The sequence below is a fragment of the Vigna radiata genome, chromosome 5 (genome assembly GCF_000741045.1).
Source record: "Vigna radiata var. radiata cultivar VC1973A chromosome 5, Vradiata_ver6, whole genome shotgun sequence".
NCBI classification, from domain to species: Eukaryota; Viridiplantae; Streptophyta; class Magnoliopsida; order Fabales; family Fabaceae; genus Vigna; species Vigna radiata.
In genome coordinates, this window is record NC_028355.1 from 7,044,272 (window position 1) to 7,057,184 (window position 12,913).

The 12,913-nt window shown below is 29.6% G+C and overlaps 1 protein-coding gene across 3 annotated transcripts; it reads right to left on the minus strand.

Moving 5' to 3' along the window:
* Window positions 1-1,861: 1,861 nt before the first annotated feature.
* On the minus strand, window positions 1,862-4,558 carry LOC106761960 (LOB domain-containing protein 25-like). Of its 3 annotated transcripts, XM_014645596.2 has the most exons (3): window positions 4,221-4,558; window positions 2,336-2,912; window positions 1,862-2,189 (listed from the first exon to the last, which is right to left on the minus strand). In XM_014645596.2, the coding sequence occupies exons 2-3, from the start codon at window positions 2,898-2,900 to the stop codon at window positions 2,182-2,184; spliced, it is 573 nt and encodes a 190-aa protein (XP_014501082.2). In that variant the 5' UTR covers window positions 2,901-2,912; window positions 4,221-4,558; the 3' UTR covers window positions 1,862-2,181. The 3 variants fall into 3 exon arrangements, with proteins under 3 accessions (XP_014501082.2, XP_022636286.1, XP_022636285.1); XM_022780565.1 differs by having other exon boundaries at window positions 1,862-2,912; window positions 4,270-4,558; XM_022780564.1 differs by having other exon boundaries at window positions 1,862-2,912.
* Between the last annotated feature and the right edge of the window lie 8,355 nt (window positions 4,559-12,913).

Genomic DNA, 12,913 nt, shown 5'->3' on the forward strand with positions numbered 1-12,913 from the left:
TCATAAATAAAAAATCAGTTTAGGAAGTTAGAATAATAAGATATAAATTTTAATTAATGTAAGATTTTTAACACATTTCGAATATATATTTGAGAATTAAAGGGATTCCATGATAACTCACATATATCTCCAAATTTCAATTTCCATACACCTGATATCATACTTTTTTTTCATCCCCAACAAAAAATATATAAATGAAAGAGAACATACCCTTAGATAAAGAAAAATAATAAAGAATACAAAGAATTATAACTGAGGTGTGTGAACTTCTAACTGAAATTACAGTTCTATATCCCGATACAAGTGTGAAAGTTTGATTTTATTAAATCGGTTTAGTAGTGTAAGATTTATTCCTACTTTTGTGGAGTAACATGTCAAGAACTGTAAAAGGTGTGAAATTGAGATTGCTATTTTGAACATTTTTCAATTCATCTCTCAGTTTTTTTCTTAATTTCTTCTCTAGTTTTGTTTAACTAAATAACTCTACTTTTCCCTTTAATTTAGACCTATTTGTACTTTACCAACTTATTTCACCATACACACTCTAAATACATGGTGTTTAACGGTTGAACTAGTATAGATTTATATTTATGGAATTAAACTAACGGCTTGCTTTTCTTTGCTTTTGAAAGATGAAAGGTTCCACTGTTTCTTTTCTTCAGGGAACATGGAGCTAAAGCAAATGCGGCTCAAGGTGTGATAGTTCAAAAACTTTGTTTTTATTTTTTCTTCTTACATTTTAAAAATTTAATATGATCATGGAGGAAATAAAGAAACCCTAACCCTATTATTCGATCGGATTTCGAAAGGTTTAATATTGCTGCAACCAACGCGTAGGATTCTGATCTCGCCAGGATCGGTTCAGAAATTTCCCTGTCATATATTGCAAACTAGCCTTTGCCTAGAAATAAACAATTTCATTTAAAAAAAAAAACAAGACCAGTACGATTCTATTAGTTTGAACAATGAAATAATAGAACATTTTATTAAAATTTACATATATGCATGGAAGTTGTTGTGAATATGAATGTGACTGTTTGAGTTTCACTGCATTGTCTGGGGGAGAGTGTTGGTGTGGTTGATAGAAACAGTTTGGAAGTGGTAGTAGCTATAGGAAATAAAGAAAAGGTGAAAACCCTAAGCATGAACTAGTTAGTATATATGTATATGTATCAAGCACTACTTTTCTGACTGTGACTTACTATTTCTCTGATTTATTTATTCAAGAAAAATGAGAGGGTGTTGCTGAGCCTCAGCCTCACTCTCACGGGAATTGAGACTATAGAGAGCAAGTCTTTTTAGAACCAAGAGATTCATCATCCTACCTTTTTCTCGGTACATGATGAAAACTACAATTCAAAATAAGTTCGGATACATTGCAGCACAGACACAGATTCAGAGAAACACTGCTCGTTTTCCTGTTAGTTGAGTTCATCAAACAAACACCAACCCCAATAATACCCACTGTGCCTTCCAAAGAACCTATATAGAGACTAGATATATATGTATAGATATATATACATGTAGCACTAACAAGTTGTTCTGATTACCATCAAGACCTTTTACAACACTTGAGATTGTGACTTGAGAGAGCTCGTATATGTATATATATGCTTTGAACTCAACCGTAATATATCTTGTTTCTGTGCCTGTGATTGTGACATTTTGCCACTGTCACTGACACCATAGTTCTGTGCCTTTATTTTAGTGAAACTAAAGCAAATTAAACTTTTTGACGGTTGGTGAAGTTAAATTAACTCAATGGATGGTTTGCCAAGTGAGGTAATTATAATCTCAGTAGAGAAAATTAAAGCATGATTGTGAAGAGGGGTTAAAATAAGAAGGATAAAGTAAAAGGGTGGTCCATGAAGAAGAGGAAAATTAAAGGCAGGGAATATATAGGGTAAGTAGGACTATAAGCGTCTAAGCCGTAGAGTTAGGCTTTAGAATCAAGTAACGTTATCGTTCATTTATTCTTAATCATAAACAATGACAGAGAATGTCAACTCCGCATGCTCACTGCACATGCCTATAGAGTTGCACTGAATACACAATAAGAGTAGGTCTAGCAGTAGTTATACATTACTATGCATTCTCATCTACCACCCACTAAAGATTTTGGAAAGACTACATAAGTTTTTGGTAGCTTAGGTCTTAATAAACAGCACATGTTCATAATCATCAATCACCTACAAAAACAAAACCCCTTCAAATTAATTTAAGAGACCATGACTACATATTATAAATATTGCAGGGGACATGCCCTCAAGAGGCATAAACCCTAGATATGCAATATATATATATTATTCTTCAAAGACATTTCACAAGTTATTACCTCCTCCTTCTCCTCCTCCATCATTGATATCTTCAGGAGGGGTATCAGTCCATGGAAGAGAATAAGGGTAAGAGCTGTAAGTGATGGTGGGAGAGGGCCTATAAAACCCACTTGCTTCATTTCCAAACCTTGCATTGAAAGACCTTTGGGGCATTTGTTGAATTGTTGTTGCTGCTGTCATTGCTGGTGGCACAGAAAGAGAGGGTGAAGGCATGTCATTGTAGGCATAGCGAAGGAGATCAGCATTGGCAGAATCAAGCTCCTTTTGGAGCCTTTGAACTTGTCTCTGCAGAAAAGATATGGCTCCTACGCATCCATAAACTGGGTCTCTCACACGTGCCTCAGCTTCATAGGCAAGGGAGTTCACTGCATCTTCCCTCTGGTGAGGAAGAAGCTCGTTCAGAAGCTTCGTCACATTGCTGGCACCGAATATCTTGTGCACGTTAGCGAACTTCTGAGGCTCTTCCGGTGGGAAGTATGGTGCAAAGATGCACCCTGAAAGGCATTTCCTCCTCAAGAATTTGCAGGCAGCACAAGGAGAATTGTAGGAGCTCGATGATGCCATTTTTCAATTTCCCTAAAAAGAAAAAAGATTCACATCAAATGAAATCAATTAACACAACTTTCCCTTCTCCACTGTGTACACTTTTTTTTTTCTTCTCTTTCATATTTTAAAGACCAAAAGTTTAGATCAGAAGAAAGTTCTCCCTTATACAAGATATAGGACCACCAATATCTACGAAAATTTATGGTCAAATTTCATTTTTCTTATAACTTTAGTCAGTTAACATTGAATACAACTCCAACTATAATTTTATATATAGAAAGAGGTAGAAGACTGACAAATAGTCAGTGTATTGTTCTCTCATTTTCATTTCCAAAATTATTATCAAAATTAATGGTAAAAAACAAACAAAAAGAAAATTAGATCTCATTACTTCAGTTACATTTTTTTTTTCTTGTCAAGTTCGTGTTTAAGTTCTTTCTTCGATCATAGGTATCAATTATATGTATCCATATAATCATTGAATATTATTAGAAGCAGAATATATATATATATATATATATATATATATATATATATATATATATATATATATATATATATATATATATATATATATATATAAGTAGGATCTTTTAACCCTTCGTAATCCTTTCTTCCCGAGATCTCTTAAGACCCTTCCCCATTACAAACATATACGTACCGAAAACATTGTAACTGGTTTAAATTTAAGGATTAGTTGTCACTTTCTTTAAATTATATTATATTAAATTACAGTATGACCATCTTTATCCTTTCTTTTTCTTTAACAAACTTTCTTATATCTTTTGTTAAAATATATTTTCCTTCTTTCCGTTCTGGCTTCTTTTTTCTATGCTTGAGGAGGAAAAAAAAAAAGACAATGAGGAGTTCTTAATTTTAATCATGAAACTCCCTTCATACTGTTTTCTAATTCCCCCCCCCCCCCCCCTTAAGTTTCTGTGTATATGTTCTATCTTCTTCCATGTTTGTTCATCAGAAACTTGCACACTCTAACACAGACAAGAAAACTTTATATATATATATATATATATATATATATATATATATATATATATGTATGTATATTTCTTCTTCTGGAATTGAGCTGCATGATAAAGTAAAAGCTTATAATTAAGTGAGTTGAATTAACCAGGGATCTGGCTGCAGCAACGAGGCATGACTGCATAAAAAAAGCATATGTAAAATGAAAAGAAAAAAGAAGAAGCCCTAAACAGTGAGTTCTCAAAAGGATCCATTTTGTCTAGCTAGCAGCCGGTACTTTACTTAAAAGAAGATGAAACAGAGAAAAGAACTATAGATGCATAAAGAGAAGAAGGTAGAACATGAACATGATTTTACCTGTTTGTGATGTAGGTTTGGTTGATGAGAAGAACTAAAAGGGAAGTACCTTTTTTTTTTCCCTTGTGGGAGGGGCTTTAGAAGCTGCTCTTTTACCCTGAGAAGACAAAAGAGGCTTAGCCAATGAAAGATATAAGTTGCAGATTTGTGACAGGAAGATCACCCTTAAAGAGGAAACCCTAACTGCAAAGAGATACACAAAGTGAAAGATAAAGAGAGTGGGAAAAGTTTATGAGGGAGAGAAGGCAAACAGCATTGAGTGGATGGAGAAGGAATGGATGCAAAAGACAAAGGTAATAAATGGAGGTACACTATAAAAGAATGACTATGACCTTCCATCTAATAATAATATGTGGCCATCTCTCACATTCTCTCATTCCCTTTCTAATTAACCATGCACTTCAACTAAATTCACTAAACCATTTCTTTTCATTTTTAGGTTTAAGACAACACACTCAACAATCAGATCATATCCACCATGTCTTAAACAAAAATCAAAACCCTTATAAAAAATATTATAAATCAATATATAACATATAACTCAATAAATTTTCAGAAATTTAACCACTTTCTCCCCCAACAATTCTTCATTTACTTTAAGCTACCAATTTTCTCAAAGTTAACCTTTGGACATAAATGTTTATGATATTCTTCCACAAAATCTTCATAACTATTAAGAAAATAATATTATTTTAAGAATGTGTTATATGTCTATCTAATTTATATAACACTAGTTTTATAGAGTGATAAACTATCTATAGGAAAATTAACATAACCATGAACATTACTTTCTAAATTTTTTACTAACAAATATTAGTATTTGATAAGATTATGATATATAGATATATATTATTCTACAATACTTTTTTAATCCTATAAAAAAATTAAGCACATTTAATATTTCAGACATAGACATGTTTTGAATTATCTCTTTATTAAGGTGATTATCAGAAAATGTTGAACACTGAATTAAAATATTCTATTTATTATATAAAAAGATAAAAAAAAAACTTTCATTTTAAAACTTTTATTCTATTCATTTTGTTTATTTCATTTTAAAACTTTTAACACGTTCACTAAATATATTTATTAATTTTTCCTTAGACACAAGGGGACTAAGCAAACAAGCTATTAATGGTATTGGATAGATCAAGGAATTTATAAATAAAAGTCCCAGCAACTAATAATGGTCTAACATACTAGCTATAAATAAACAAATTGACATATTCGTGTAAAATTTTATATTGTGCACCCATAAATATACCATGAGAAGTAGGAAAACGTTTGAATTTAGAAAAGTGTTTACTGTTTAAAAATTAAAAGGTCGTTTAATACTTTTGATTAATTTAAACAAAATAATAAAATGTACAATAATGATACCAAACCATGTGCCACGGATATAATATATATATATATATATTCAAAATTTCTCTAATAACATTTAACATGCAAAAACTAATAAATCTTATTTATCTTTTAAATTTTTTTTGTTCTATAAATCATTTGTCAGAAAAACGCTAACTCATAACCGGCTATTAAAAAGTGAAAACCGAAAAATTAAAAAAGACCAATTAAAACACCAAATACCTAGATTAGAACTTTGTCAAATTTATATTTAAGCAAGATCAATTTGTAATCTTTAACATCAGATCTATATATTTTTATATTAGATTTAAATTTAATCACTAGCTTGCTAATAATTTGAAATTTTAACATCATATATAGGGAAAAGTAGTATCATAAGATGACTTAGTAATGGGCTATCATTCCAAATTTTAGAAAAATTATATAAAAGAACTTAGTTACTAATTCATGAATAATATATATATGTATTAAGTAACAGAAAATCTCATGTTTTTTATTTACGTTTTTTTTTGTTGAACCTAAAATTGTGTACGATCATGTAGCATTCTAGGCAGGGTCAGTTGAACTTTTATGCATCTTAAACTTTAAACAATGATCAGCTTTATATTGTTGGATAATAAAATATTACCAAAGTAAGCATTCGGTATGAAATTTGTTTAGAAAAATCTCTAAAATTGGTCAATTAATGTATATGCATTTTTCTGAATATTAAACCATTTTAAAATAATGTAATAATAATAATAATATGCCATGTAGAAAATTTTACAACAATAATATATAATTAACTCTAATCCTTATTATCTGTCTTATTAGGAAGTCATTAATATTAGTATTATTACATATCATTTTGCATGGTGAAGACAATTACATTTAATATTTTTTGGTGTGAAACATATTTTATGTTGATGGTCGAGACTTAGGAGAACATGACACCCAAGAAATAGGTGTTGTTGTCCGTTTTAAGGCACTATAATCTGCAGGCACTCTAGTGAACCCAGAAACTCCCTATACATAGCATTTCACTCAATAACTCTTACACAGTCACTCAATAATAATGCTATGCCACATCAAATTCATTATTTCTTTTACCATTCCCAACATTCATTATAGACAAGGCTATTGACTTTTCTATTATCCTAAATACTTAAGGTGAGAGATAGTATATATTGAGATACTTAAGGTGATTTTTTTTTTTGTTTTATTTTTAAGCAAATACCCTTATGATTTTGTTTTGATTGAAGAGTAATAGAAAATAAGGAAGCTTTACCAATTTGGATATCATTGGATAGAAGAAGTATTTGATATCTGAGAAGTGACAAGATGATGGTGACCTCTATATTTACATTAGCTGATGGAAATGGCAGAGTTCCCCCACCTACCTACATGTATACATCATCCATCACCTGATTGCCATATGTGTATAGTTCTTATTAATTGCCACATTTTATCATATTATCTTGAAAGCTACATTATCAATACTTAATCTCACAAATGAAATCTAAAGCCATACTTCGTGATGCAATCATTAGTAAAAGATAATCCCAGCCGCATAGATCACAACTTTAAAAGCAAAAGCTTTTATTTTCTTTTCTTAAAAATTATTTGCTTGCTAAAAGTGGAAATATTGTTGCTTTCTCATCACAGTCTTAATCAAGCAACCATGGAGGATTTTTTTTTCTTCTTCTTTCTTTTAATTAAATAATTGTAAATATTTTATGATAGGGTTTCGTGTGGCATCATATGTGCCCTTCCATTTGTCAAAAACAAATGATATGCCCTTGCGATAGGGAACTCTAAAGATTCCCCTAAAGTGGGTAAATGTTTGATTAATTGAAGAGTGAAACCACAGGACAATCTGCTCATTGAGTGGTAACTAGTGACTATGTTAATATTTTTTTAATCATAATTAAGGATGCTAATTAATTAGGATCATTAATTACCAGAGTAAAACAAATTAGCTATCATTGGAGGGCTTTTTTATTTCTTTTAACCTACTCTTTGCCTTTTTAAGATCTCTCCACAGTTAAACAACCGTTATTAGTTGGTATCAAACTATATTTATTTTGAATAAATTTGAGTCGTGTTTGTAAAAAAAAGATATTAATTAAATATGATTAGTTGCTTTTCTTGGCTGAGATTTATCTCACATCACATTTACTTATTATTTGGTATTAAATAAAATTTATATATAATTTGTCATACGTTTACTAAACTTGTATGGTTGATCGTATTAAACAAAATATTTATCATAGATAATAGTAACCAAAGTGTCTATCATATTAATATCGTACACCATCGGCACATAAGTTTGAATTTATAATTTCGTGCATTCTTTTTAAAATCTCATATGAGTTCACAAAACCTGTCTGTTTTTTTCGAATCATAATATTTGTAAGAACTTTTTATTATTAAAAACAATAATTAATGTTATAGTACACAACACGAACATTCTATTCTCAATTTTGCTTTATTTCATATGTAAAAATTTAAGCTTTGGACTATTTAGTTAAGAGAGACAAATAGTTATTAGTAGCTTACGATTTAAAAAAAAAAAAGTTATTTACATCTACGTTTAAATTATTAGAGAATTAGTTAACTTATTTACTTGTCAACTAAATCTACTACTTTTTAAGAAAAATGGTGCAATATGTACAATGAATATTTAATGTTAAAGAGAGAAAAAAACAAGTAAAATAATATATATATATATATATATATATATATATATATATATATTAACTTTTACAATAAAATAAATCTTAGTAATGTTAATATAAATTAGAGTTGTACGTGTTATAATTGGTTAACGTATTATTTTTGGATGGTGTGTTTTTTCTTAGTGTATCATATATTGGTTAACATCTCAAACATTGATTGTTGTAGCATATCTTGATTGATATGTCAAAGTTTGACTAACATTCTGAACTTTTGTTGATATAGAATCTTGAAATTTAAAGATTTGATGATTACAAATTTGAAGATTTGATATTTGATGCTCCCAACCACAATATCTCAAGTTGATGATTATGCAAGTGTTAAATATGATGATTTTGTGCTTAATCTTTGGTTTGAGTTGTGATTTTTTGTTTTAATCATGTTATAAGTTTTTCCTTAACGATTTGATCATGTGTTAAGTTGAAAAGCCTTTGAATGTGTTATAGAGTCTCTTGTGGTTTGTAGTTATGTTTTAGTAAATTGAAATGTGCTTTAATTTATTAAAATGTTCTTAGAATTAGATTTGCTAGAAAAGAAATGAATAATAATTTACAAGAGTAATATGACGATTTAATTTGTTAAAATAAATTAAAATCTAAAGTTGTCAAGTTGGCTCTTATTTATTTAATTGAAATAATTTTTTAATCGATTAAAATCACTTAATCTCAAGTCTTGTTTTATTGGTTTTTGTTTTAGTATATTAAAACAATGATTTAATAAATTAATTTTATAAGCAAATGAAATTAACAAATTAAAATGTAGTTTTAATCCATTAAAACAGAAAAATTGAAATCTATATAATTTTCTTATTTCAAAACCATTTAACAAAACATTTAAATCATTCTTTCTAAAATACATTTTACTATTTAGAGAGATTGTAAACTGAGATAAAAAAAAAAAAAAGACATCTTGAAGCCTTCTTACCTCAATCTTTGGTTGAAACACTTGGTTTAAGAAGTTCATATTGTGATCACTTTTGTATCTTTTCTTCTCATTTGTGTTTGAACTATTTAGACGATCTTGTTCCTTTTTTTTTTTTTTTTAATTACTCTAGTTTGTTTTGTCTTTATTAGGATTGTCAACAATGTTGCTTGTTATTGGGTTTCATAAGTGGTAGAAGAAGATCTTGTATTTAAGATCTTATTATGTGTATTATCGTTCTTATTTTCTTAACGGTTTCTTATAAAATTTGAAGTTATAGTTGTTTGGTTAATGAAAGTGATTAGGCCACTAGATATAGCTCTTGTGATAGAGTAAACCAATATGAATCTTGGTGTATCCTTCTCTCAATTTGTATCTTGGATATAACTCTTATGATAGAGTAAATCGATACGAATTTTTGTTTATATCTTTCTCTCTATTTGTTCACTTACCTTGTTATATTGCATATTGTATTTGTCATAAATTTTGCATTTTGAAATATCTTTTAGCTAATCTTTAATTTTGCACCAAATTTGTGTTAGTGGTAGTTTAATTCATCCCCTTCGTACTCAACCCTTAAATCTAACAACCTTAACTAGTGTATCAAACCTTAATTGTCATGCTAGATCTTGATTGGTGTGACAAACCTTAATTAACATGTTGGACGTTGACTATCATGCCAGAAATTATAGAAAACACTAGAAGGAAGGGTGAAATAGAGTTATCGAAAAAATTTATCGCAAATGGACGTTTAACAACCTAGATGACAGTTAGATGGTCTACACAGGTTGTTAGACGCTTGATTTATATTGCACTATTTTAATCACAACGTTAAGAGATAAAGTGTTTTTCAAGCATTTAGCAAAACTAGTGCATCGTTTAAGAAAAACAACTCTTAAGGAAAATAACGCCTGATGACAAAAGCGTTTATCAATGGTTAAATTCGTAAACAATTGTAGTGTTTATAAATATGATGTTTTGTAAAGCTAAAACAATATACACAATTTTTTTATACTAGTTCACTCAACTGAGCTCGTCCAGTTATCCTCTAAGACCTCTTAAAGGGTTTCACTATAATCTTAACAAGATTACAACTGAATATTAGCATCACTCCTGGTTACACCTAATCAATCCTGTTAACACTTGTTACGCTGACTAGTTGAGTATTTTAAACCACTCTTGGCAACCCTAGTCAATCTTGGTAACACTTGTTACGTTAAATAGTTGAGTATTTTATTCTAAACCGCATGTGGTTCCCTTAGCCAATCCTAGTAACACCTGTTACGCTAACTAATATGAGTTTACCCACTCCTAGTTTCTCCTAGACAATTGTCTAGCAGGTGTTTAACTCAATTAAGCTAACCACCAAGTGTTTGAATTCTCTTCAGAATGTATAATCAATTATATTGTTTTCAAGCCTTAAATGATAACTCTCATAGAGAGGATGTGTTTACAATACAACTCAATGTAATAGACTTTGTAGGATTTTCTCTCTTCTTACAGATGTAAGCTTATGACTATATGAAGCTTGGGAGTGTATTCTCATAGTATTTCTTTTTGTTTTTGCATGAGTATGAGTTTCACTTTTCGTTATTCATGTGCTTATCCTTCTTGATCTTCTTTCCAAGGGATCTTCTATTTATAGGCTTCATGGGAAAAGATCCTTTAGCCAATGCTTGTCTTCAAACTTTAGATGCTGAGATTATTGATAGGGGGTACACATGGTTAGTTGAACCCACAATCTCTGTAATATTTGTTTTTTATTATGACAACACATTGTTAATAAAAACACATGTGTATGTACTATTTTATATGTGTTATATATGCTTATGCTTACTGTGAGATTTGTACAAGCATAATTGTGAACATATTGTGTTAATCATTGCATACTACTGCGTTTGAAACATGATCTTATCTGTGTATGTGTTGATCATTGCATACTACTGTGTTCGAAATGTGATCTTATCTGTGTATGCATAATATGTGTTTTGTAAATGGAAAAACCACATGCACCAAGCATATCTATATGACTTAATCGATTACAATGTTGTGTTAATCAATTAAGGTCATAAGACAACCTAAGTTTTAAACTTTGGCAAAACAATAATTTTAAATCGATTACGTTAGTGGTTAAATCGATTAAAACTCATGTCTTTACACAAATTTTTTTCAAAGTGTGCTGTGATGGATTTTGGGAAGAAAAGTTTTCAAAATATACTAAATGTTACAACTTAATCGATTACATGGATCATGTATTCAATTAAGTCTGTTAAAGATTTGAAAACTGTTTCATTGTTTAACGTAACTGTCACAACGGTCATATGTGGAGATGGGTTTTGTACGTGGAGGAAGAAAATGAATTGTGAAGTTGGATCCCTCGAAAAGGTGGAGTGTGTTTTTTATGAAAATGAAAGATGGGTTTTATGAAGTCTGATGTATGTTGGTGTGGATTAAGTTGGATATAATGATGGATGAAATAGGTTTTGGAAGATGAAGATGGTGATGGAGGAAAAAAATTAACCGTCATATAAACAGTGTCAACTTGTCTACTATATCGTTTATTTAAACGTCGTTACCTGAAAGAACTAAATTGAACAAAATTAACAAAAATCGAGACCTTATTGACCATTAATAAAAAAATAAGATCACATTGAATAAACTCAACGAAATTAGGAACTAAATTAGTATTTAAGCCTAAATTTATACTCATGCTTAACATTATAATCTATGACAAAAGCATATCTTTTTATCACAAACTTTATGACACCTACTTAGTTTAAGACATCAAATTTTGTCATAGTTTTTTATAACATGTGTTTAGCAACAAAAAAACGTTTAAAAAATTACAATGGGATGTAACTACTTTACAATTAAATTAAGACCTAAATTAAAAGTAAATTACAAATATTAAACCACTAAAAAAAACATTAATTACTAACAAAACAAATCCTTTGTAATCGCAAAACTTCATTGAAATTTCAATTTATCTATGGGTTCTCGAAAATCAAAAAATCGTTAATAAAATGGTCATCAACATATTTTACCAATGGATTGGAAAATCCATTGGTAATTAACGATGACTACAAATCTGTCCAAAATTCCAACATATTCTCCTATTCGTAAAAATCATCAATAAATATTGCAATTTGATTTTTTTTTTTCTTCCTCCCCATCCTCTTCCTTCTTCCCTTTTTTTCTTCTTCTTCTTCTTCTTCTTCTTCTTCTTTTTCTTCTTCTTCTTCTTCTTCTTCCTTTTTCTTCTTTTTCTTCCTCCTCTCCTACTTTCTTCCTCACCTTACTAGTTGTCTACCATTATTGTCATTGCATCTGTCATCGCTACTTTCACCACCTCCTTTATCTCCTCCTCTTATTTTTTTTTTCTTCTTCCTCATCCTCTTCCTCCTCCTTCAACTCTGGCCACCTCAATCATCACGCTATCATTGTCGTCTCCATTAGCTCCGACTTCTCATCCTCCTCTTTTCTTCTTTCTCCTTTTTTTCTTCTTCATTTCATTCATCTATCCTTAATTTATATAAAAAAATATCATTAAATATGATAACAAATTTGTCTCTAATTTTATTGACTATATTTACCTATGAAAAAATCTCTTATAAATTATAAATAGAACTTACTGATGAAACAAATCATTTCCAACATAAACATTTATCGGTAATGATTTCATTTATAATTGG

Coding starts and splice junctions, on each gene's coding strand:
- LOC106761960 (XM_022780565.1), bottom strand. CDS start 2,900: ATGGCATCATCGAGCTCCTACAATTCTCCTTGTGCTGCCTGCAAATTC.